The sequence below is a fragment of the Cyclopterus lumpus genome, chromosome 11 (assembly GCF_009769545.1).
Source record: "Cyclopterus lumpus isolate fCycLum1 chromosome 11, fCycLum1.pri, whole genome shotgun sequence".
NCBI classification, from domain to species: Eukaryota; Metazoa; Chordata; class Actinopteri; order Perciformes; family Cyclopteridae; genus Cyclopterus; species Cyclopterus lumpus.
Window position 1 is genome coordinate 20047585 of NC_046976.1, and position 27032 is coordinate 20074616.

Sequence of the window (27032 nt, forward strand, 5' to 3'; positions counted from 1 at the left end):
CTATGCTTCATGTGTTAAAGCTGCATTCTCTCTCCTGACCACCAGGGGGCGACTCCTCTGGTTGTATAGAAGTCTATGCTTTATGTGGTAAAGCTGCATTCTCTCTCCTGACCACCAGGGGGCGACTCCTCTGGTTGTATAGAAGTCTATGCTTCATGTGTTGAAGCTGCATTCTCTCTCCTGACCACCAGGTGGCGACTCCTCTGGTTGTATAGAAGTCTATGCTTCATGTGTTAAAGCTGCATTCTCTCTCCTGACCACCAGGGGGCGACTCCTCTGGTTGTATAGAAGTCTATGCTTCATGTGTTGAAGCTGCATTCTCTCGCCTGACCACCAGGTGGTGACTCCTCTGGTTGTATAGAAGTTCACGATGACGTGGAAAATGTAACTATTTTACATTTTTTTGCACACAGCTCCTGTTTTTAGAGGGATTTCTGCTGCTGCATTGTTGTCCGTGTTTGAATGCTCACACACACACAAACAGTCGCACCCACACTTCATCATGTCTGAGTGTGGTGAAGAAGGGTGGATTATGTAACTGTATACACGAGCGACTGAACCCCACTGCAGCACCAGAGAGAGAAAGACACACACACACACACACACACACACACACACACACACACACACACACACACACAGATAGAGAGAACCGGTCCTCCCTTCGTCTATTTATACCTCCTCCGTCGGGCGACGAGCCTCTACACCCCGTTCTTATCCCTTCATCAGACCTCTCCGTCTATCTCCTCCTATTTAATTAACCCTCCTCTTCTCCTCCTCTTCCTCTCTCTCCATCTCCCTCTGAGTCATCTCCCCTCCCCCCTCCCCTCCCTCTCTGTCACACATCTCCCCCTCCTAGTTTCTCTCTCTCTCTCTCTCTCTCTCTCTCTCTCCAGCAGAACACACACACAGGCGGCAGGTAAAGGAAGGAAATCCTCCTTTTCCTCTTTTCATCCACTCAAAAAGGGTTTTTTGTTCGTGTTTCTCCATCCGTTCATTTTCTATTGATTTCATATCGATTTGGCTGCACGATGTTGCTGCTCGTGTGTGCGATGGATTCAGTTATGGGTGTTATTGTGTGTGTGTGCGTGTGTGTGGTTGTGTGTGTGTGGTTTTGCTTCATGCATTTTATCTGATGTCTTTAAAATGTATGTGTGTATATTTGCATGTGATAGGAAAGCATACGCGCGCGTCATAGTGTGTGTGTGTGATAGAAGGAAGGAAGTGGTGTGTGTGTGTGTGTGTGATAGAAGGAAGGAAGAGGTGTGTGTGTGATAGAAGGAAGGAAGAGATGTGTGTGTGTGTGTGTTTTGGCAAGAGGAGCATTATATGTGTGTACGAGTAAATCCTGCAGTGTGTGTTGGATGGTTTATTTCTTTTTATATGACAGGAGCATATATGTGTGTGTGTGTGTGTGCATTTATCTGTTAATGTGTGTCTTGCCTGCAGACATATTACCTGTATATGTGTGTGTATTGGTTTCTTGGTGTGTGTTTGTTCAGGTGTGTGTGTGTGAGGAGATCCTGCAGTCAATTACAGTGGAGTCCTTACATCAAGTGTGTTTGTGTGTTATATTGTTGATGTGTTTTAATATGGCAGTCACCGGAGTGTGTGTGTGTGTGTGTGTGTTTGGGCTGTAAGGGATATTATGTGCTCATGCAGTCAGTGTATCCAGTGTGTGTGTGTGTGTGTGTGTGGCTGTGTGTGTTTGATGGTTAATTATTTTGTTCAATATGGCAGGCGTGGGAATGTGTATGTTCATGGGATTGTGTGTGTGTGTGTGTGTTTTGGTAGCAGGAACATTGTGTGTGTGTGTGTGTGTGTGTGTGCGATAGTTGATATCTAACATGGAAGACACAGAAATGTGTGTGTGTTGGTTTTCTGCATCTTTGGCGCTCTGTGTGGGTGGATGTGATGTGTGTGTGTCAGAGTACTTGTGATAATTGCGAGTTGAAGATGTGTGTGTGTGTGTGTGTGTGTGTGTGTAAATGTGGACAAATTATTGCGTATGTGTGAGACTGCTCCACTTCCTCTTCTGTGTGTGTGTGTCTGACATACGTGTGATGATCAGCCTTCCTCCTCCTCCCTCTCTTCATCCCCCCATTCCTCCTCTCTTCTCCAGCCAAACAGGGTCATTTAATTATTCATCTCTCTCTTTATCTCTCTATCTCTCTCTCACTGCCTCGTTTCCACTCGCTCTCCATTTCGTCCTCCCTCCTTTCCTCCCTCCTCTCTCTCCCTCTCTCCTCCCTCCTTTCCTCTCTCTCCTCCTCTTCCTCCTGGCCATCCTCTCTCATTCTCTTTGCATATATTTCTATTTAAATCCATGTTTTATTCCTCCCCTCTGTCTTTTTCTCTGGACTCTTCATTTGTTTCCCACTTTCTCCCCAAATGTAAATTTCAACTTGCATTGATTTTACAATAAATCGAGTTAAATGTTTTTCTTAAACGTAGTTTGGGTGATTTTATTTTAGACGTCCAGAAAGTAAACATGAGCACTTTGAATGTAAAACTCTCTCATCAATGCAGACGATGAACAACTCTACAGATCTTTATGTTTCCTTCTTTCTGACTAAATAATCTCAACTCAAGGTTTAAGAAAAATTAAAGCCTTGAGTTTGGCATTTTGGCCGTCGCCATCTTGGTTTCTTTTGCAACCAGAAGTAGCACGAGAGGGTGGAGCTACCAAACGCTGAAAAATACATTTCTAGACGCCGAAAATGTTACAATTAACTTCCATGAATTGAAAACACACTTTAAAAGGGTTGAAGTCGTTAAACAAAAACATGGGCAACGACGTGGTAGCACCTGTCAATCACCTTGTAGCCCCTCCCTTACTCTGCTTTATGGTCTGTTTGACTCTAAATGACCATAATTTACTAAATGAACATTGTGCTGTATTGAAGAAGACTTGAAACTAGAGATTGAGACCAAAAACTAATGTTTACAATGTTTACTGAGGGAATAAATCAAGAGAAGTAGTCATTTATATAGACTTCTATACAACCAGAGGAGTCGCCCCCTGGTTGTCAGGAGAGGGAATGCAGCTTTAACACATGAAGCATAGACTTCTATACCACCAGAGGAGTCGCCACCTGGTGGTCAGGAGAGATAATGCAGCTTTAACACATGAAGCATAGACTTCTATACAACCAGAGGAGTCGCCCCCTGGTGGTCAGGAGAGGGAATGCAGCTTTAACACATGAAGCATAGACTTCTATACAACCATAGGAGTCGCCCCCTGGTGGTCAGGAGAGAGAATGCAGCTTTAACACATGAAACATAGACTTCTATACAACCAGAGGAGTCGCCCCCTGGTGGTCAGGAGAGAGAATGCAGCTTTAACACATGAAGCATAGACTTCTATACAACCAGAGGAGTCGCCCCCTGGTGGTCAGGAGAGATAATGCAGCTTTAACACATGAAGCATAGACTTCTATACAACCAGAGGAGTCGCCCCCTGGTGGTCAGGAGAGGGAATGCAGCTTTAACACATGAAGCATAGACTTCTATACAACCAGAGGAGTCGCCCCCTGGTGGTCAGGAGAGAGAATGCAGCTTTAACACATGAAACATAGACTTCTATACAACACCAAGGAGTCGCCCCCTGGTGGTCAGGAGAGAGAATGCAGCTTTAACACATGAAGCATAGACTTCTATACAACCAGAGGAGTCGCCCCCTGGTGGTCAGGAGTGAGAATGCAGCTTTAACACATGAAGCTTTGGCTTCTCTTTTCGTCTTTTTGTCATAAACTTTGTCAGCAGATGGTTTTTGTTGTAACGAACGTTGAATATGGTCCGCATTTTGTGCCCAAATGCTACTATGAAGCCTTCTGAATTCGCTTTTCTACATTTGAATAGTCGCTGAGGCTCATGGGTATTGTAGTATTTTAGAGTCCTTAGCCATACTAAAGTTGAATAAACCTGTAATATCGTTAAATTGTCATGGAGAACATTGAGGAACGTTCAAATGGAAGTTTACAGTGCGGAAGAAATACTTGACCGGTTTGTTTTGTAACTTTCGGGCGTAAATGCAACAATTATCCGCGGGTTCGATTCCCGGCCGGTTGGACCGCTTGCTGCATGTTATCCTCCTTCTCTTTCCACTTCACTGTCACATAGAGGCACACAACGCCCCCCAAAAAAGACGAATCTTAAAAGATCTGTTCATCTCATGTAATTTAAAGGGATACTCTGCAGAGTTTGTATAAAAAATAAAATAATAATAAGTGGAGATATCCTGACTTCTAGTCTCTAGCATCGGTCAAGCTCACGATCAGCTTTATTGGCCAAATATGTGAGTACACCTACAAATAATGAAATTAGTTTTAATAACATTTTAAAAATGAACAGGACAAGTACGAGGACAACAAAACCCAGAACAAATACAGGTAAACAAAACACATTTTGTTTTTGTGAATCTTTAAAACTCACTCCCTTAGGAGACAAAACAGAAACAAAAAATCCTAAAATAATATTATATGTCTCATGATGAGTAAACTGAATTGAATTGAATCAGGAGATCATAGATTCAGTATTTCAACCCATCGTTGGTCTTTCTAGCTTCCTTCCTTCCTTCCTCCCTCCCCCCTCAGAGATACAGTAGATGATATACATGTTGTCCTCCCCTTGCCTGCCTTCATCCCTTCATCTCTCCCTGGCTCGCCCCTCTCACGTGTTATCTCTCTCTCTCTCTTTTTTTTTTAATGCCGCTATATTTTTCTGCTGAGCACTGCAGTCTCCTGTAGGTGTGGTGCGTTCATGGGTGTCCTCCCTCCCTCCCTCCCTCCCTCTCTGCTGCCGTAGAGCTTACGTAACTCACACAGCACAAACAGGCCAAGATGATGGAGAGAGAGAGGAGATAAGAGTTAGAACTGAGGTGGAGACGGCAGGAACATGTGTTTATGGATATGAGACGAGTGCGTGCCGCAAATATTGAGAAACGCCTCGCGGGTGTCGTGCAGAAACCACACAGTGCATGTAGAAAACATTAGACTCTGTTACTCGTGCACATAACATAGGATGACACCTCGCAAGGGTTACATTAAAGGACGTATTTTAAACAATAATAAAATACATTAAATTGCCCCAAGAAACGGCACCTTGGTCCCTTTTTAGGAAATTATATTAGTTTGAAGTTTCGCAACAATCTATTTTTGGTCACCAAAATAAAAGCTTCTCTTTCTTTGTGAGATTATTCTAATTTATTATTGTTACTCAGTGAGGGTTTCACCCAGGGCTCGAAGAATATATATATACAATCATAACGATATTATCGCGACATCTTTAGAGAACGGAAATAAAAAAATTTTTTAAAAGTATAATAAGGTCAAATCAGTCAAATTCAAAATTTAGTCGTTGTTTACCTTTTTTAAGTTACTTTAAGTCGGATTAAAAAGCTGGTTAAACTTAATCCGTCTCGATGTTTATCCTCGACTCTTATGCTCTAAACTCCGTGACGATGACCCTAAATCCCTCTCAACGTTGCCATGAACGGATCGTAAATATGCACTCGCAGGACTGTGTTAAAACACATGTAGCCAAAGCAAACAGTATAATGCTGCGGGAAAGTATATATTTGTATATTTCTACATGCATGAGGGCTGCTCAGTCACACACTGAACAGACAAACTGTTCCAACACTTTGATTTGGGACCCTACGTTTGACAAATCCAAAGTAACTCCCATGAGCCTCGGCTCTACTTTGTGCTACGTGCTAACTAGCAAACGTTAGCACGCTAACGCACTTATAGTCCCCAAGTTAGAGCGTCTTCAGCTTCTGCACCGGGACGAAACATCTGAGTGACGTTCAGTTACAAAAATGGGATTTGAAAACAATCTTCTGCATTTGATTGGACCGCAACAGTGGGCGGGTCACGATTTAATCGGTGTAAATAGCTAACGTAAGCTGCGCGTCACAAGGTTGAAACCGCTCTTAGTGATAAAAAAAAACTAAATAAATAAATGCTGTTTGAATATTCCAATTATAGTAAGCAAGTAGTCTGTTTACAGTGTTAATTTAGTGGTCTTTACATACATGACAGCATATGTATTTTATACTTAATATATTTAATTAGGCATTGATAGTTTTCCACCACCAAGCTGTGTGCTAGTGGTCGATAACAAATGTTTGTGGCGATACTCAAAACTACAGTAATCTATATTTTGTATACAGGAGGTTCTGTACTGTATTATTTAGTATTTACGCAGTACAGTAATTACATTTGTACTGGGATTTGAAACGTTTTGTTTTCTGTATTGTATTCTGAGAATAGTCAATAAGATTCAGTAAAACGCAAAACTGTCCCTTTCATTACTTTATAATTATGTAGTAAATATACAAATAGATGGTACTAAAACATCGCTATGAGACTTTTTTGCTGTATTTTGTACTGTGTGCACTTTCTCAAGTACTGTACTTAAGTACAAGTTAGAGGTAGTTGTACTTGTCTTTTCTGTTACTTTACATTTTTACTAATAAGACTTTACTGATCCTGAGGGGGAAATTCAAGCTACCAAAGAATATATATATATATATGTATGTGTATATATATATATATATATCTATATATATGTGTATATATAGATATATATTACATATACATATGTAATATTATATATATTCTGGTTGCCTACGTTAATTCTAACCTTTTTTTTACAATTTTACTGAAGTTTTTAAATGCAGTATTTTGACACTTTCGTATTACTTATTTAACTTTTCTCGTGCCTGTTGGGAACGGGTCGATCGCGCCCAACACGCGCACTGATTTAAAATGTCATGAGGTTTGGAATATTAGTCAAAATCTTGCTGCTCCGCTGCTTTTGAGGACGTGAACGAGAACGAGAGAAGAACGATGTAGAAACGGAACGACGCAATGACGTAACGGAATGATGTAAAACAGTTGCCGGGCGTCTTGTGTTCTGCAGGAGGAACTTTTTACTGCGGTACTCTTGGGTGGGGCTTCAAAAACGGCAACAAAAAAAAAAGGCAGCGAGAATAAAGCAGAAGATATGAAAAGAGAACCACCCACACATCAAATCCCCTCGACACGGTTTCTCTGAACACCTTCTCTGCTCTTTCTTATGCTCATGAGCACCGTTTAGACATTTTACACTTTCTTTTTTGCTGACGCTTTTATCCCCTCGCCACTTAACGAGGGGCGCGAGAGGCCTGAATAAGCATAAACCGAGGGGTCGAGGAGGATCATGGGTAAAAAAAAGATGAGAGGAGTACACGCCAGAGAGGAATTATAGAGGAAAATATGTCGAGAAAAAGAGTTTATACAAAGAAAAGAGACATTAATGAAGATGGAAAGAAATGTACAAGAGAGCAGGAAAGATTACATGAGGAAAACATCTCACCGCACAAGATATTCACATAAGAGCACCGCGCATTCACTCAGCGAGTGGGTTTTATTAAAGCTCGAAGGAAATAAAAGGACGTAGAAGGGGGGGGACACTTTGAGGAAAATAATTGAAACGTGTGATGTGGAATCGGAGCGCGTTATCGTCAACGCTCGGCGATGAATTCAGACGTTCAAAATGGACACGAAGGCGACCGCGATTGGCCTGTGAAGGATGTGTGAGGGTCACGTGGGGGGGGGGGGGGGGGGGGGGGGGGGGGGGGGGGGGGGGGGGGGGGGGGGGGGGGGGGTAACTCTGATGTTTCCGCTTGCATCGCACCATAAATCTGTGTTGCTATATGGAGAGTTTTAATATTCATGTTGCCTCAGGACTTTAAGACGTGAAGCCGATAAGTAAACAGACTTTAATTGGTGGTAACTGGAGTTTAAAAGGGATGAAATCCTGCAATGTAACAGGTGCAACGACGTAATGTACTTAAGTACGAGTCAATAAGACTTTACTGATCCTGAGGGGGGGATTCAAGCTACCAAATATGTATAAAATATATACAAATAAACATTTAAGTGATGACGCATTGATGCATCCATAATTATAATGATATAAATACTATAATATCATAGGAATACTATTCTGAAATGAGGCATTCTGCAAAATTAGCACTTTTACTCCTGGTAGCCTACATTTTAGCGATCACACTTTTGCAATTTTACTGAAGTAAAGTGTGCAAACGCAGGACTTTCTACTCGTACCTCGTGAGTATTTTTTACACCGCAGTATTACTTATTTTTCATTAATTTTCAAATAGGCATAGCAGCGGCTCGCTTTTGACACAACAACCCGGTTCAAAAGTAGAGTGCTCGACTCGGTCCGCAGAGCCCTGAAGCCCCTCCCCCCTCTGGTTTGTTAATATCGGATGCATCGGATGTCCGAAGCGCACCAAATTCAGCACGGCACGTCCTCGGGTGCCCGTCGACGCGCACGCCGAGTGTGAAGTCGATGGGGTGAACCGTCTTTAAGATATGCTGAGGACACGCAGACACATCGACAGCTGTTTTTAGGTTAAAAGCTCCGAGCACTTTATCAGATTCCGTGCGGGACTCCAGAAGGAGCTCCGGTCCGCTGGCTTACCGGCACACCTTCATGGACCTGAGCCATCGCGGGTGTAATTATTTATAACTGCACTTAAAAATGTCTGCCGTGAGTAAAGGCTCTAAATCACCGTACCCTCTAAAAAATATGTAATTTCCCCCACAGGCTTTCAACCGGCTACGATACCCGTCTCTCTGCCGGTTTGAACGTCGAAATGTTGCGGCGGCCTCGGCGCGGCGAGCCAGATTTAGCTCCTCGCGGATCGATAAAGTATTCATGTAGGACGGAGACGAGGGCGGCACGAGAGGCACTTACATTTTTTTTTATTTCTTTGGACATGTCGTTGCAGTGCCTCGAATGTCAAGGGGGGGGGGGGGGCGCTTGGATTCCACTCCCAGCTAATGATGTCGCTGCGGCACGCCGACTTTTTTAAATTGTATCGTCAAACAGAATTAATGAATTAAAACTAAAGAGAAAATGAGTCCTTTTGAATGTTAATAATTGGGAGTAAAAGTGAGACTGGACTGTACAGTGAGATTAGATTATTCAGGACATTCTCGTTAAATTAAAACGGATATCTTAGCTGTAAAGCTTTCGGGACGCGTATAAACAGGAAGCAGTAACATGCATTTTTAAATAGCATTTTGATGAAGAGTCGTATTACTGCTACGCAGCAGCAAAGACCTTTTTTAATCCCCCACTTTGTTATAATATATGTTATAATTAGGCTCAGTTAGAACTCACCAACAGATGTTGCGTTCAAAGCCTTTAGACAATTAAACGGCATAAAGAAAGATTTTCCAAAACGTCGTTGACTTAAGTTTAGAAGATACAAAATGTATTTTTTAACAAGTTTGCCGTTAGTGGAATAAGCGACTCCAGCTGCATTCTGCATCAACTTCACAAACACATACAACCCTGTCAACGTTTCCTTGTGGGTGATTTATTTTATTTTTATTTTTTTTGATAACCTACTTATTAAAAGAGTTCTCTCGCGGTTTTCAAAGTGTCGAATGGCACCTCGGAGACGCATCTTCCCCTCATTAGCGCTGCAGGATTATTATTTTTTTTTACGAGCCTGAAGAAAAATGGCGGTCGACAGCAGAATGAAGAACCGGCAAAGATGGTGAAAGCTGCTCCGGGGGTCACACTGATGAACCCCCCCCCCCCCCCATTAAAACAAACAGAGGCATTAGAAGTGTCTAAGGAACATCTGGTTATGGAGTACACTATAAGTTGTCGCCGATAATTTGAGTTTCTGGCCACATTCCTGTGTCATTTATTTTTTGCTGACCGTGCACGTTTTTTCCGAAGCTGCGATCATAAAAACGAGCGTTTTCCATAGAAGTCCGTCACGGTTTCAACGGAGGTTTTTGAGATGTGACGACGCAGACGGGAACGGCTTCACGTTACGAATGAAGAGCTGTGACCGTACGGGACAGACGGGAAGTGACAATGCATTGCAAGTCAATACAAATTTGATTTAATAGGATTTTTGAAAAAAGTGTACAGTTGCAGCATCCGGTCACCTGACACGACCGACCCTCCAAGAAGTGGAGCGCTTTATTTATTTATCGGTGCGTCGGGTAAAAACACACTTCAGCAGGAAAGGAAAGAGCAAAAGTGAAAGTAAGATTACTTTTTACTAACAGTAAAAGTTGTTATCGAATCTGAAACAACGGCAGATACGGCAGTTTCCAGTCTGGATGAAAGGAGTAACGAACGGATGCTTAACCTGCTTCCTCAAACGGAGAAGTAACTGCAGAGTGTGTGTGTGTGTGTGTGTGTGTGTGTGTGTGTGAGACACGATCCAATCTTCTGAGGCGAGCTTTGATTTCACTGTGAATCTGCTGCGATGCTGTTTCTCTTCTCCCCTGACAGGTTGTTCTTGTGCGTGTGTGTGTGTGTGTGTGTGATGTAAAAATAGATCTTTTTACCCTCGAGACCCCCCTCTCTCTCTCTCTCTCTCTCTCCGTTATTCTCCTCGCCCTCTTCCTCAGTTCAATGGGAGCCCGGCCCCTCTCACCTCTTTCCCCTTCTCTCTGCGTCCCCTCAGGATGTCGATCGTCAGCGTCGTTGCCAGGGAGATCTTGGACTCCCGGGGAAACCCCACAGTTGAGGTGGACCTTCGCACAGAGAAAGGTGACGAACAGGAGAGGGAAACAACAACAACGACGACAACAACAACAACCAAATATAACAAAGTGGATGTCAAAGCCTTCAGAAAGCTTTGCATCTGTAATCACAGCATCGAACGACCTTCGCTTGACCTCTGTCCAGAGAAAACGTGTCCGATGACATTTTATACCAGATGACTCGTAGATACTTCTTTCGAAACCCAAGATTCAAAAAACCTCACATATAACCCCCCAAAAACACGTTATAATCCATACTGAGAATACCGCCTCCTCTCCTCTCTCTCTTTGCATTTCAAACTTCTTTCCTCCATCTGTCTGACTTTCAGGTCTGTTCAGGGCTGCGGTGCCCAGCGGAGCATCCACCGGGATCTACGAGGCTCTGGAGCTCCGAGATGGAGACAAGAGCCGCTACAAGGGCAAAGGTATTCTTCAAAAGACTTGAAAGATGCATTGCGTGATTTCTGACCACAAGGGGGCGACACAGCCCCCGATTTAGCTCTCTGCTATAGCGTCTGTTGGGGGTTGGTTTTTTTTTTCTTCAATGCGTCTTTTGGAAAAAAACATGAAAGTCCTGCTAGCCCCTAGCTTCATATTTCGCATGCAGACATGATAACAATGTGGTAAAAATAATGCCCCGTAACAAAGATAACAATGGTTTGAAAAGGTGCTACGCCTCCCGTGTCCTCGGTTCACATGATGCGCTGCTAGTGAACGTTAGCGGCAAGAAAGTTGATTTTCTCCTGATTTGGGTGTCTGAAAAACTTAATTTCAGTGTTAGAATATAAAAAAAAGATACGTAGGCGTGCAAAAGATTAGTCAAATCTTTACTTTGGTGACTGTGGAGTTAATAGACTAGTCTCTAAAAAAGGGGGCGGGGCAGCAGGAACAGGAAACGGGTGGTTTCCTCTCTGATTTTGATCTTTTCCAAGCCGAGTCAAGAATGCGAGTAAAGACTTTATGCGATTTAACATGAGATTGTTTGGTGAGAGCCAGAAGGACTCAACCATAAGAATAAGCTAAACAATAAGTAAAATAATATCTAATATCTGCTCTGAGCTTAATAAAAATGTCCCTTTGCTGGCTGACTTGTGTTCGCTTGTCGTCTTCTAGGTGTTTTGAAGGCAGTCGGGCACATCAACGACACTCTGGGTCCCGCCCTCATAGCCTCCGTAAGTCACTGAAACGTTCACACACTATCATATTCACTATATATACATATTCAAGACACAAAGCCTGGGATCCTTTTGTCAGCTAAATGTATTTAAGCAGTCGTAACGGAGGAGAAATGTGAGTTAGAGTGAGTGTGTGTGTGTGTCGCCATCTTTCATTCACGTGTCGAGATACTGTGAATGAAAGATGGCGACAATGTGTCTGTGTGAGGAAAGAAGTGTGAGTGAGTGAGAGGAACAGAGAACGAGTGAGTGTGTGTGTGTGTGTGTGTGTGCAAGGGATTGTACGAGTGTGTGCGCGAGAATGATTTAATAATATTTGCAGCAGTGCAGTGTGGGTAATTTCCTCCAGCAGCAGATGGGTTTTTAAAAAAAAAAAAAGTATTAAATGAATCTTGTTAATCAGTCAGGCAGGAAACGAAATCAGCTGAACGGCCCCGAGCTCTTGAACATCAGAGAGAAGGAGGTGTGTGTGTGTGTGTGTGATTATCATAATGATGATAAAACTCTGGTTCACGAAGTGAATAAAAAAGTTCTTCACAGGTCCCAAATGATATAAAACAATCAAAAAGATCTGTCAAAAAACATTTAGAAAAAGTTAGTCACAAAGCTAATTTAATAATGATAATGTTCAAAGAATACAATTCAAAAGATATAAAAAACAGTCATTGGCTTCATTAAAAATATATATATTTCACCATTTGTACATTAAAAGAAATTATCACAAATCAAGATCACGAAAAAGAGTCTGAAAACAAACAACAAACGTATATTAATTTAAAAAAGGGAGCATATAGCAATTTTACTGATAAAATAAATATTCTTTTACCACCTTTTTCATGTCGAGGACCCTGAAACTGATGCACATTTATTAGAGTGAAACTCCTGAAAATGAGTCGGCATTTTGCACTTCCCGTTCCCTCGTCTCAAGGTCGATGTTCTCCGATATAAAATAGGTCAATAAACGCCCCTCTGGTGAATTTAGAAGCTTTTACGTGTATAAAAAAAAGAGTCTAAATGAGACGACTAAGTGTCCTCACTGGTCCACTAGGCCTCCTTTAGCTTAGTGGAAGAGACGTGAAGTCATGTGACCTTTTGTGGAACTCCTTTATTGACTAACGTTAGCTTTTCTTTACTAAAAAAAATCCTGAAAGTGGAGTTCATTTGTGAAGATTAGTGTCATACATGTTTATTCTCTGCAATAATCCAAAGGAAGAATCCCTTTTAGATTTGTTCCTAAAAAACATGGATCAGAAGAGAGTGAAAATGAGCTTGCTGTCTAGAGGTCAACATTACTCTGGAAAACAAAGAAGATCAGGTGTCACGGCAAAGAGCACTATTGATCGGGACCAGAATCAAATGATACTGTAATAAAGTTACTACACTCAAAAACACGATTGGTGGAATGTCACATTTAATAAAAGATTAAAACTCTCACAGTTGGCTCGGTGAATTCACATTTGTGCAAAATAACTTTTTCAGGTCCGTGTTTCAATCAGGGGGTTGGTGGTTCAATCCCCGCCATAGTCGATGTGTCCTTGAGCAAGACACTTAACCCTAAATTGCTCCCTGTAGCTGTTCTATGGTGTATGAATGTAACATGGTTGTAAGTCTCTTTGGATAAAAGCCTCAGCTAAATGTCATGTAATATTGTGTGTAACTTAAAATATGGACTCGGATTAAAATTCTTAAATCAAAACCTCAACAAATTTGAGCCAAAATGCTTTATGTGGAATGTGTAGATAAGCTACAAACTTGTAGTAAAGGTAATATGTTGTAGTGATAGTAAAGGTAATATGTTGTAGTCATAGTAAAGGTAATATGTTGTAGTCATAGTAAAGGTAATATGTTGTCGTCATAGTAAAGGTAATATGTTGTAGTCATAGTAAAGGTAATATGTTGTAGTCATAGTAAAGGTAATATGTTGTAGTCATAGTAAAGGTAATATGTTGTAGTCATAGTAAAGGTAATATGTTGTAGTCATAGTAAAGGTAATATGTTGTAGTCATAGTAAAGGTAATATGTTGTCGTCATAGTAAAGGTAATATGTTGTAGTCATAGTAAAGGTAATATGTTGTAGTCATAGTAAAGGTAATATGTTGTAGTCATAGTAAAGGTAATATGTTGTAGTCATAGTAAAGGTAATATGTTGTAGTCATAGTAAAGGTAATATGTTGTCGTCATAGTAAAGGTAATATCTTGTCGTCATAGTAAAGGTAATATGTTGTAGTCATAGTAAAGGTAATATCTTGTCGTCATAGTAAAGGTAATATGTTGTCGTCATAGTAAAGGTAATATGTTGTCGTCATAGTAAAGGTAATATGTTGTCGTCATAGTAAAGGTAATATGTTGTAGTCATAGTAAAGGTAATATGTTGTCGTGATAGTAAAGGTAATATGTTGTAGTCATAGTAAAGGTAATATGTTGTAGTCATAGTAAAGGTAATATGTTGTAGTCATAGTAAAGGTAATATGTTGTAGTCATAGTAAAGGTAATATCTTGTCGTCATAGTAAAGGTAATATGTTGTCGTCATAGTAAAGGTAATATGTTGTAGTCATAGTAAAGGTAATATGTTGTAGTCATAGTAAAGGTAATATGTTGTCGTCATAGTAAAGGTAATATGTTGTCGTCATAGTAAAGGTAATATGTTGTCGTCATAGTAAAGGTAATATGTTGTCGTCATAGTAAAGGTAATATCTTGTCGTCATAGTAAAGGTAATATGTTGTAGTCATAGTAAAGGTAATATGTTGTAGTCATAGTAAAGGTAATATGTTGTAGTGATAGTAAAGGTAATATGTTGTAGTCATAGTAAAGGTAATATGTTGTCGTCATAGTAAAGGTAATATGTTGTCGTCATAGTAAAGGTAATATGTTGTAGTCATAGTAAAGGTAATATGTTGTCGTCATAGTAAAGGTAATATGTTGTAGTCATAGTAAAGGTAATATGTTGTAGTCATAGTAAAGGTAATATGTTGTCGTCATAGTAAAGGTAATATGTTGTAGTCATAGTAAAGGTAATATGTTGTAGTGATAGTAAAGGTAATATGTTGTAGTCATAGTAAAGGTAATATGTTGTAGTCATAGTAAAGGTAATATGTTGTAGTCATAGTAAAGGTAATATGTTGTAGTCATAGTAAAGGTAATATGTTGTCGTCATAGTAAAGGTAATATGTTGTAGTCATAGTAAAGGTAATATGTTGTAGTCATAGTAAAGGTAATATGTTGTCGTCATAGTAAAGGTAATATCTTGTCGTCATAGTAAAGGTAATATGTTGTAGTCATAGTAAAGGTAATATCTTGTCGTCATAGTAAAGGTAATATGTTGTCGTCATAGTAAAGGTAATATGTTGTCGTCATAGTAAAGGTAATATGTTGTCGTCATAGTAAAGGTAATATGTTGTAGTCATAGTAAAGGTAATATGTTGTCGTGATAGTAAAGGTAATATGTTGTAGTCATAGTAAAGGTAATATGTTGTAGTCATAGTAAAGGTAATATGTTGTAGTCATAGTAAAGGTAATATGTTGTAGTCATAGTAAAGGTAATATCTTGTCGTCATAGTAAAGGTAATATGTTGTCGTCATAGTAAAGGTAATATGTTGTAGTCATAGTAAAGGTAATATGTTGTAGTCATAGTAAAGGTAATATGTTGTCGTCATAGTAAAGGTAATATGTTGTCGTCATAGTAAAGGTAATATGTTGTAGTCATAGTAAAGGTAATATGTTGTCGTCATAGTAAAGGTAATATGTTGTCGTCATAGTAAAGGTAATATGTTGTCGTCATAGTAAAGGTAATATCTTGTCGTCATAGTAAAGGTAATATGTTGTAGTCATAGTAAAGGTAATATGTTGTAGTCATAGTAAAGGTAATATGTTGTAGTGATAGTAAAGGTAATATGTTGTAGTCATAGTAAAGGTAATATGTTGTCGTCATAGTAAAGGTAATATGTTGTCGTCATAGTAAAGGTAATATGTTGTAGTCATAGTAAAGGTAATATGTTGTCGTCATAGTAAAGGTAATATGTTGTAGTCATAGTAAAGGTAATATGTTGTAGTCATAGTAAAGGTAATATGTTGTCGTCATAGTAAAGGTAATATGTTGTAGTCATAGTAAAGGTAATATGTTGTAGTGATAGTAAAGGTAATATGTTGTCGTCATAGTAAAGGTAATATGTTGTAGTCATAGTAAAGGTAATATGTTGTAGTGATAGTAAAGGTAATATGTTGTAGTCATAGTAAAGGTAATATGTTGTCGTCATAGTAAAGGTAATATGTTGTCGTCATAGTAAAGGTAATATCTTGTCGTCATAGTAAAGGTAATATGTTGTCGTCATAGTAAAGGTAATATGTTGTAGTCATAGTAAAGGTAATATGTTGTCGTCATAGTAAAGGTAATATGTTGTCGTCATAGTAAAGGTAATATGTTGTAGTCATAGTAAAGGTAATATGTTGTCGTCATAGTAAAGGTAATATGTTGTAGTCATAGTAAAGGTAATATGTTGTCGTCATAGTAAAGGTAATATGTTGTAGTCATAGTAAAGGTAATATGTTGTCGTCATAGTAAAGGTAATATGTTGTAGTCATAGTAAAGGTAATATGTTGTCGTCATAGTAAAGGTAATATGTTGTCGTCATAGTAAAGGTAATATCTTGTAGTGATAGTAAAGGTAATATCTTGTAGTGATAGTAAAGGTAATATGTTGTCGTCATAGTAAAGGTAATATCTTGTAGTGATAGTAAAGGTAATATCTTGTCGTCATAGTAAAGGTAATATCTTGTCGTCATAGTAAAGGTAATATCTTGTCGTCATAGTAAAGGTAATATCTTGTCGTCATAGTAAAGGTAATATCTTGTCGTCATAGTAAAGGTAATTGTGTGTCTGCAGGGTGTCAGCGTGGCAGAGCAGGAGACGCTGGACAACATGATGATCGAGATGGACGGCACAGAAAACAAATGTGAGTCAAAACAATGAGGCTTCATCAGAGTCCACCAGCTGGAAATCCTCTTCCTCTTTTTTCTCCTCCTCTTCTACCTCCATCATCCTCCTCCTCTTCCTCCTCCTCCCTCTTTTTTCTACTCCTCCTCTACCTCCATCATCCTCCTCCTCTTCTTCCTCCTCTTCCTTTTTTCTCCTCATCTTCCTACTTCCTCCACCTCTACCTCCATCTTCCTACTCCTCCCTCTTCCTCTTCTTCCTCCTCCTCTTCTACATTCCATCTTCTTCCTCCTTTTTTTCTCCTCCTCCTCTTCTTCCTCCTCTTCCTTTTTTCTCCTCTTCATCTACTTCCTCCTCCTCCTCGGTCCAGCAGCTCCTGTGACGTCTCAGACAAATGTTTTTTTTTAAATCAAAGCGTTTGCTACAAAGTGGCAACTAGAAGCATAAATACATACAAGAACACGACCGAGCTGATAGATCGTTTTTTCAATAAATCGTTTTTTCCAACCAGGCTTTGGCACGACCGGCCGACGCAAACGCTCGATAAATAAATTCACTGTTCATTTATTTTAATCCACGATCATGCCGACGAACCGCTTCAGGCAAATAGAGTAACGGCAGGAATTAATTTCAGCTAAAGGAAACCTGTCGGACCAAACCGGAGCTGAATGTGTTGCGAAATGTTTTTTAATTACCTTTCATGTCCTCGTTGAAGTAAACACAATTATATGCAGATTAAAAGTCTCAGAGAGGGTTCATGCTTATTGCACAGAATAACAAGTGAGTCACGAGGACCTTTTTTTTTAGTCCGTTATCTTCTTTTCACAGTCAGAGTTTAATATTAATTGGAAAATTAAGCTTTTAATGTGTGATTGTTTGTTTTTTTGTTTTTGTTTTCTTATCAGGGTCCGAGCGACTCAAAGTCCCTATTTATTTGTTTTATTTGTTTTACCTGTATTTTAGCTATTCTTATTTATTTATTTTTAGCCTTTAGGATGTTTTAATTATGTGAAGTGTCTTTGAGTATTATGAAAAGCGCTATATAAATTAAATGCATTATTATTATTATTATTATTAAAATAGCAAGTTACCAAAATTATTATTAAGTATTTTGAAAAATATTGTTTAAAAAAAAGCACGTTCTTGTCATTTAGGTCAACTGATGGTTTGAGAATTTAAATTAAAAATGTTATTTAATTTAACAAGAAATTATTGAAAAATACATCATTGTAAAACATAAATAAATATTATTTTTTTTATTTTATTTAATATCTATTAAAAAAAAAGCTAATTGGAATTTAAATAAAAAATAAAATACATTAAAATAATAATAAAATAAGTGATGAAATAAAAAGTCCAAAGTTGTAAAAGGGCAGCAAAATTAATAAATAATACGTAACTTCCACGTTTTTTTTCTTCTGTCCCCGTCAAACAGCTCAGTTCGGGGCCAACGCCATCCTGGGAGTGTCCCTCGCCGTCTGTAAGGCCGGTGCGTCAGAGAAAGACGTCCCCCTGTACCGACACATAGCCGACCTGGCCGGAAACACGGAGCTGGTGCTGCCGGTTCCTGTAAGACTGCATCCACACACACTGCTGGGAAAACAATGTGCTTTGATAATAAAGACATTTTAATGAACATTTACTTTTTAATCTAAACGCAGTTTCAGACGTACAACTTTTTTATTATTTCTTGTGCAACATGATTAATGACTTTGAGACTTTAATGAACCCCAAATTACAATTTACACATGTGCAGAAGTTTCTATATATTCTCTTTATCGTTTCCTCTCCTTGTCTCCTTGTGCTCTCCTCTCCCCTATCTTCTTCTGTTACCTCGCTTCCTCTCCCCTCTTCTCCTCATTTCCTCTCACGTTTCTTTTCCTTGTTTCATCATTTTCTTTTCTCCCCTCTTCTCCTTGTTTCCTTTCCTCGTCGCTTTGTTCAACCCTCTCCTTTTTCTTCTTCTTGGTCTCTCCGTCCCTCTTCCATCTTCTCCTCATGTCTTCTACACTCTTCTCCTCGTTTCCTCTCCTTGTCTTTTGGTCTCACCTTTCTTCTCTCCCTCTTCTCCTTGCTTGCTTTCCTTGTTATCTCCTCTCCCCTTTCTTCTATCATCCACTCATTTCCTCTCCCCTATTCTCCTCTCCTTTCTCCTCATTTCCTCTCTATGTCTCCTCGTTTCCTCTACTCGTCTCCCATTTTTTCTTCTCTCATTTCCTCTTCCCCTTTTTTCTCTCTCCTTGTTACCTCCTCTCCCCTTTCTTCTATCATACACTCATTTCTTCTTTTCACTTCTCCTTGTTTCCGCTCCTCGTTTCCTTTCCTCGTTGCTTTGTTTTCTCCTCTCCCATTTCTTCTTCTATTCTTTCGGTCCCTCTTCTACTCATTTCCTCTCTATGTCTCCTTGTCTTCCCTTTCTTCTTCTCTCATTTCCTCTCCCCTCTTCTCCTCGCTTTCTCTCCTTGTTACCTCCTCTCCCCTTTCTTCTATCCACTCATTTCCTCTGCCCTCTTCTCCTCTCCTTGCCTCCTCCCTCCTTCAGGCCTTTAATGTGATAAATGGAGGATCTCATGCAGGCAACAAACTGGCCATGCAGGAGTTCATGGTTCTTCCTGTTGGAGCCGAGTCTTTCAAGTAAGAACGTTTTTAAAACTCTCAACATGAACATGAAGGATTCATCTGCTCATTTCTTCTCAATCAATATATATATATACTCCTTTCACGTTTCTTGGTTCCTTCCCTCCATGCTGATCTCTCCTTCCTCCTCTCTCAGGGAGGCGTTGAGGATAGGATCGGAGCTGTACCACACCCTGAAGGGGGTGATCCAGGAGAAATACGGCCAGGACGCCACCAACGTGGGAGACGAGGGAGGATTCGCCCCCAACATCCTGGAGAACAGCGAGGGTGAGGAGCCCCCGAGCCGCCTCGTCTCCTTCACTTCCTTTTAATGCTCGTAGTACGCGGAGGAAAAAGGAGTGCAATAAAAAGGCCGATCAGATTTTGACGTTTATCGCCGATTTGAAACGAAAATCTCTACACAAAGAAAAAGAATGGTTCTTTCAAAATGCTGTGTGGTTCCGCCAAAAGAAACATGTTATGTATATTCTGTGTCTGTCATATGGTTCTTTGGGATATTAAAGAGTTCTTAATTCATGTTATTGGATCGTGGGGTAGTGGAAACATTTGAAAAATAAGGTTCTTTAGAAACCAGAAATGGTGCCTCAAATAATCACTTTTTTTTTCTCTCCACCTCTTCCCTTCACTCCTCAGCTCTGGAGCTGCTGCAGACGGCCATAGAGAAGGCCGGCTTCACGGACAAGGTGGTGGTCGGCATGGACGTGGCCGCCTCCGAGTTTTACCGCGACGGGAAATACGACCTGGACTTCAAATCCCCACCGGATCCAGAGAGGCACATCTCCGGAGAGGAGCTGGCCGACATCTACCAGGGCTTCGTCAACAACTACCCAGGTGGACTTCCATCTCTTTTTGTAGTGGATCTTCGGCTCGGAGAGAGAATCACGTCTTTCATTCACCTCTTTACTCCCCAGTGGTGTCCATCGAGGACCCGTTCGACCAGGACGACTGGGAGGCCTGGTCCCGCCTGACGGCCCAGGTGGGGATCCAGGTGGTGGGGGACGACCTGACGGTGACCAACCCGAAGAGGATAGAGAAAGCCGCCGAGGAGCGAGCCTGCAACTGCCTGCTGCTCAAAGTCAATCAGATCGGCTCCGTCACCGAGGCCATACAGGCGTACGTGTGCTTTAAGTCGACGGCAACGATGGGTTTTAGAGCTTTTTTCAAACACTAATGCAGAGCCTCTCCCTTTCTGGTTTATATTTCAGAAGAAATATATACACGGTAGTGAAAGGAGAGTGTTACCCAAAGGACTCTCTGTGCTCACAGAACTAGGGTTACGACATCGTAACCTTCATTGTTAAAATAAATCTGCTTTTATTACGAGAGCTACAAACAAGGCTGTGCGGAGACAGCGTCGGTCCCACGCCACACACACTACTACTACTCTCTTCTCACAGGGAAGAATAAACCAACATGGCCGCCTCCGGGCAGGCCTTCAGACTTGGACCTGGCTAAAGAACGTCATCCATCTTGGCTGAGAGACGACAAGAGGGGCCCATAGGGAGATGCGTGTAGAGGCCCAGCTGCTCCGCTGTCAATCACGCACGCATGTGGAAACACACACACGGATTGTTGTCAGTCACATGACATATTACCTGTCAGCCGTGTTGACCTTGTGCCGGAGACCGCGGAGAGCTCCGTGGCCGAACCGGAGATAAACGCGGGACGGGGGAGCGACGGCGGGTTTTAAGTTTGAAGATTAGCTGTCAATCAAAACGTATCTGCAGCGGATGTCGTTGTGCAGAGAGTGTGTGTGTGTGTGTACTCCGGTGTGCGTCGTCAATCTCAGTCATAACAAAAACGTCACTCAGGGTTATGAAGCCGTCAATCATGACGGAGACGCTGCATTACAGCAGGAGGCGGTCGATAGAAACGCTGGCGATGACAGCTGAGCTGATGTATTGCGCCCGTCTCATGAAAAGCTTCCCTGCGTCGTTCTTTTGATATATTTCTCTAATATATCTCAGCAGGATGAGGCTTTTGAAAAAAAATTTAAGACCTCAAATTTTACCCCAGACACCAAACAGCATCTTAATTGTCAGCAGATCAACGTGTCAGAGCAAAAATAAATCACAATCTAATTAATTAACTCTAAGATTGATAATAAGGAGTCAAAACAGACGCGGTATTACGTTTTAATAAATAGACAACACCGGGAAACTCCCCCGAGTAGTTTTTTTTACATTAAGACAATAATTCTTTCCATCAGAAGTTCATTTTCATGTGTGTGTTCATAGACTTCGGGTAAGCATATGGCATCAATTTAATTTATAATGTTTTTATATTTGAATTATTAATTCAATATCAATTAAAAAAGTTACTTAAGTTATTAAATACATTTTGAATATTTCCCTTTAGAGTATAGTAAAGTAGAAGTATATCTAAAAGTCTTAACTGAAGTACCTCAATATTGCAACTAAATCCAGTACTTGAGTTATAAAGTAGCGTAAACATACCTTCCAGTGAACACCCAAACATACCAGAGGACTCTGGGGGTTTGGTGTCTGATCCTCTTCTCTCCCGTCTCTCAGGTGCAAACTGGCTCAGGCCAACGGTTGGGGGGTGATGGTCAGCCATCGTTCAGGAGAAACTGAGGACACTTTCATCGCCGACCTGGTGGTGGGACTGTGCACCGGACAGGTGGGAACGCCGCTTCGCCACTCGGTGACATCGGGCCGATGATCAATGAAGTCGTTTCCACCAGGTTCTCTTGGGATCCGATCTTTTTGCCTTGTCTGTGTTTCAGATTAAGACCGGCGCCCCCTGCAGATCTGAGAGGCTGGCCAAGTACAACCAGCTCATGAGGTCAGTGCATTGGGAGGCAGGAGTGAGGTCCAGTTCTGTACAAGGACATGCAGGGCTGCAACATATTTTGTACATTTGGAAACATTTCTGATCTCGATTAGAATTCAAGAAGAAATTCTGTGGGATTTAACAATGATATGGTGATTAAAGTATATTAATAGAGAAAATGAAGATATTCTGTATATTGCAGTTTGAATTAACTATTCTGTTCTAAAAAATTTGCAAAGCGCTCCAAAGTCTGGTTTTATATAGTTGAGATATTACAAAATAAAACAAGCAGCAGGAAATGGGCCACACAAAGTTCACCTCGTCAAACCGTCTAAACTTAAGACAATTAAACGGTGTTTGTGTGGAGGGGCGGGGCCTTGTATACCCACGGCCACGCCCATGTCTCAGGTGCAACCAGTTGCCTTGACGAGACAACCAGAAACAGTTCATGCTAAAACAAGGTAAGCTCCAATTTAACGGATTATATAAAGTTAAAGAAGTGCGTTTTATGTCAAGCAGGTTCGTGAACAGTTTTCATCAGTGAAACCGTGAAGAAAATTTTTTAAATATGTGCGTTCTGTAATTCGGTCAGAGCAAATAACGTAATATATACGTTACGTTACACGTTAGGTTGTCACGTTACACGTCACGTTACACGTTGTCACGTTACGTTGTCACGTTACACGCTAGGTTGTCATGTTAGGTTGTCATGTAAAGTTGTCATGTTAGGTTGTCACGTTACGTTACGTTGTCACGTTACACGCTAGGTTGTCACGTTAGGTTGTCATGTAAAGTTGTCACGTTAGGTTGTCATGTAAAGTTGTCATGTTAGGTTGTCACGTCACGTTACGTTGTCACGTTACGTTGTCACGTTACGTTGTCACGTTACGTTGTCACGTTACGTTGTCACGTTACGTTGTCACGTTACGTTGTCACGTTACACGCTAGGTTGTTACGTTAGGTTGTCATGTAAAGTTGTCACGTTAGGTTGTCATGTTAGGTTGTTACGTTGTCACGTTACGTTGTCACGTTACACGCTAGGTTGTTACGTTAGGTTGTCATGTAAAGTTGTCACGTTAGGTTGTCATGTAAAGTTGTCACATTAGGTTGTCATGTAAAGCTGTCACGTTAGGTTGTCATGTAAAGTTGTCATGTAAAGTTGTCATGTTAGGTTATCATGTAAAGTTGTCACGTTAGGTTGTCACGTAAAGTTGTCACGTTAGGGTGTCATGTAAAGTTGTCATGTAAAGTTGTCACGTTAGGTTGTCACGTAAAGTTGTCACGTTAGGTTGTCATGTAAAGTTGTCACGTTAGGTTGTCATGTAAAGTTGTCACGTTAGGTTGTCACGTAAAGTTGTCATGTAAAGTTGTCATGTTAGGTTGTCATGTAAAGTTGTCATGTTAGGTTGTCATGTAAAGTTGTCATGTTAGGTTGTCATGTTAGGTTGTCATGTAAAGTTGTCATGTTAGGTTGTCATGTAAAGTTGTCACGTTAGGTTGTCATGTAAAGTTGTCATGTTAGGTTGTCACGTAAAGTTGTCGTGTTAGGTTGTCACGTAAAGTTGTCACGTTAGGTTGTCACGTAAAGTTGTCGTGTTAGGTTGTCATGTAAAGTTGTCACGTTAGGTTGTCATGTAAAGTTGTCATGTTAGGTTGTCATGTAAAGTTGTCATGTTAGGTTGTCACGTAAAGTTGTCGTGTTAGGTTGTCACGTAAAGTTGTCGTGTTAGGTTGTCACGTAAAGTTGTCACGTTAGGTTGTCACGTAAAGTTGTCACGTTAGGTTGTCACGTAAAGTTGTCGTGTTAGGTTGTCATGTAAAGTTGTCACGTTAGGTTGTCATGTAAAGTTGTCATGTTAGGTTGTCACGTAAAGTTGTCGTGTTAGGTTGTCACGTAAAGTTGTCACATTAGGTTGTCACGTAAAGTTGTCGTGTTAGGTTGTCATGTAAAGTTGCCACGTTAGGTTGTCATGTAAAGTTGTCATGTTAGGTTGTCATGTAAAGTTGTCATGTTAGGTTGTCATGTAAAGTTGTCATGTTAGGTTGTCACGTAAAGTTGTCGTGTTAGGTTGTCACGTAAAGTTGTCGTGTTAGGTTGTCACGTAAAGTTGTCACGTTAGGTTGTCACGTAAAGTTGTCACGTTAGGTTGTCACGTAAAGTTGTCGTGTTAGGTTGTCATGTAAAGTTGTCACGTTAGGTTGTCATGTAAAGTTGTCATGTTAGGTTGTCACGTAAAGTTGTCGTGTTAGGTTGTCACGTAAAGTTGTCACATTAGGTTGTCACGTAAAGTTGTCGTGTTAGGTTGTCATGTAAAGTTGTCACGTTAGGTTGTCATGTAAAGTTGTCATGTTAGGTTGTCATGTAAAGTTGTCATGTTAGGTTGTCACGTAAAGTTGTCGTGTTAGGTTGTCACGTAAAGTTGTCACGTTAGGTTGTCACGTAAAGTTGTCACGTTAGGTTGTCATAAGGGTAGCAAAACTTTGTCTTTATAGGATCTACACTCATGAAAACTCTTTAAACCTGTTAAATAAACAACAACAACAAAATGATGGCAACTCCTTTTAAAAAGGTAGTCGCTGCTTAATTTTCATATTATTAAATGTCTAATTCTCCGTAACTTTTCTTTGGCTACGGAACAACACGCCTCCTCAGACTCGTTTTGACTTAGCGAAGCATCACAGAGCTAATCGACGTGACAGCCGACAGCAGCAGCGCCGGTGTGTCACTCCATGTGTCCGAGCCCGTTGGCAGCAGGAGGAGGAAGGAAAGGAGGGAGGAGGAGGAGAGAGGAGGGAGTGAGGGAAGAGGAGGAGGAGGAGGGAGTGAGGGAGGAGGGAGGAGGGAGGGAGGAGGAGGAGGAGGAAAGGAGAGAGGAGGAGGAGGGAGGGAGGAGGAGGAGGAGGAGGAAAGGAGAGGAGGAGGAGGAGGGAGTGAGGGAGGAGGAGGAGGTGGGAGGAGGAGGAGGAGGAGGAGGGAGGAGGAGGAGGAGGAGGAGAAGGAGGAGGAGGAGGAGGAGGAGATGGGATCGGCTCAGCGTTGTAATCCTATCGGAAGCAGGAGAGGTGGAGGGTTTCATGGGTATTAAGCAGCGATAAACACTAATCATTGCAGTGAAGCAAACACACAAACATGCACACACACAAACATGCACACACACAAACACACAAACACGCACACACACAAACACGCACACACACAAACATGCACACACACAAACACACAAACACGCACACACCAGCAGGAAATGAGTCATTTACACTGTGGCAGCTTTGGAGATGCATGTTTTTGGAAATATTTTTTTATTTTAATATTACCATAAATGTTTTATTTCATGGACTGGGTTGGTAAAGGCACAATGTGTATTTACTTCTTCTGCTTGATTTAATTTAAATAAGGCATTTAAAATCTTCCTCAACGTTCACCAAATGTCGATTAATCTGCCGCTGAAAATAGTCCCCAACAAATGACCGAAATATGTTGTTCATAACCATTTTGTAAATATAATACTAATTACAAAAAAATAATGCCCATTCAAATAAAAACAGATGAACTATTTACTTTTTGTTTGTTTAAAAAAAAAAAAAAAATACGACTCACCAGCAGTTTTAGGAAATAAAAAAAAAAAAAACATATCCGGGAGCCATTTTTAAAAGATTCTTCGGTGGGAACCAATGGGCTTGGAGCTGAGAGTCAGACGGGATTGAGAGGTGGACTGATTATGGGATGCATTGACAATGAGAAAAAAACCTTTATGTCCAAAATGGATCTTTTAGCATTTTGCAGACTTTCCTTAATTTCTCATTCTCTGCAGGATTGAGGAGGAGTTGGGCGACCAGGCTCGCTTTGCAGGACACAACTTCAGGAACCCCAGCGCCCTGTGAAACTGACAGACGAATGACTCACACACACACACACACACACACACACACACATAAACTGATTCACACGCCAAACATGGGAACGAGCCATGCGCAATGAAATATCACACAGATTCACGAAAAAACACGCGAGCAAAAGAGAAAAAAGACTAAATAAATTATGCACTGGACTTATAGGTAGGGTGATGGTGCTGTATGCACACACACACACACACATACACACAAATAGAGTATGTAGATGCGACACGCGCTCACGCACATGCAGGGGAATACCATAGAAATATCAAATTTATAAGCCAGACATGCACTGTTACTGTAGTTTTAATAGTTCATGTACAGCCAGAGGACCTGCAAAAATAAAGATTATTGTTGTAAAAACAGAGAGATAAATAAGTAGAGATATAATATAATACTTAAAAACCGACGCACGCAACTGAAAGAAGTGAAGAAGAAAAAAATTAACGGAAAAAAACCCCAACCTTTCAGCACCAAAAGAGGACGAAGCACTCTCAGAAAGAAGCAGGAAACAGCTGTTTCAGGGCCGGAGTGTAAAGAAACCAACAACAACAACTACACAAACACACTTTGACACACTCGGCTGTGTCTCACTCTCACCTGGACACTGAAGTACCTGCACTCCACCCACTTCTGTCCTCCTTCCTTCCCTCGTTTTGTCTCCTTTTTCTTCTCGTCGTGTCTGTTTTCTCAGTTTAAAAAAGAAAAGAAAATAAAAACCCTCTCTGATGTGATTCTGATTATTTGTCCTTTATGCTTGAAAAGAAAAGAAAAAGAAAACCAATCTAAACCCCCCGAATCCCTTCGTTCCTTCCTGAATGTCCATAGAATAGCTGTGTTGAAAAAGACGAGAGAAAAAAAAGAAAAAGAAATACGCTTGTCATTGAAAATAATGTGAAAATATGTGAAATAAAAATATGTTAATTTACTATTTGAATCACAGTTAAATGATTTGGGTCTCATTTTTGTCTCTGTATTTCTTGTTCAGCCTCAAATTGAATGAATTTGTAGC

The 27032-nt window shown here is 40.7% G+C and overlaps 1 protein-coding gene across 2 annotated transcripts; it reads left to right on the forward strand.

The window, feature by feature from the left end:
- Positions 1–674: 674 nt before the first annotated feature.
- eno2 (enolase 2) lies at positions 675–26965 on the forward strand. 2 transcript variants are annotated; one of them, XM_034544874.1, is made up of 13 exons: positions 675–919; positions 10511–10596; positions 10919–11014; positions 11703–11761; positions 16646–16715; positions 18132–18265; positions 19239–19330; positions 19470–19600; positions 19967–20164; positions 20245–20446; positions 21865–21973; positions 22080–22138; positions 25939–26965. In XM_034544874.1, exons 2-13 carry the CDS (start codon positions 10512–10514, stop codon positions 26006–26008), a joined length of 1305 nt encoding a protein of 434 aa, XP_034400765.1. In that variant the 5' UTR covers positions 675–919; position 10511; the 3' UTR covers positions 26009–26965. The 2 variants fall into 2 exon arrangements, with proteins under 2 accessions (XP_034400765.1, XP_034400766.1); XM_034544875.1 differs by lacking the exons at positions 21865–21973; positions 22080–22138; positions 25939–26965 and adding an exon at positions 20731–21855 and having other exon boundaries at positions 877–919.
- Positions 26966–27032: the final 67 nt, after the last annotated feature.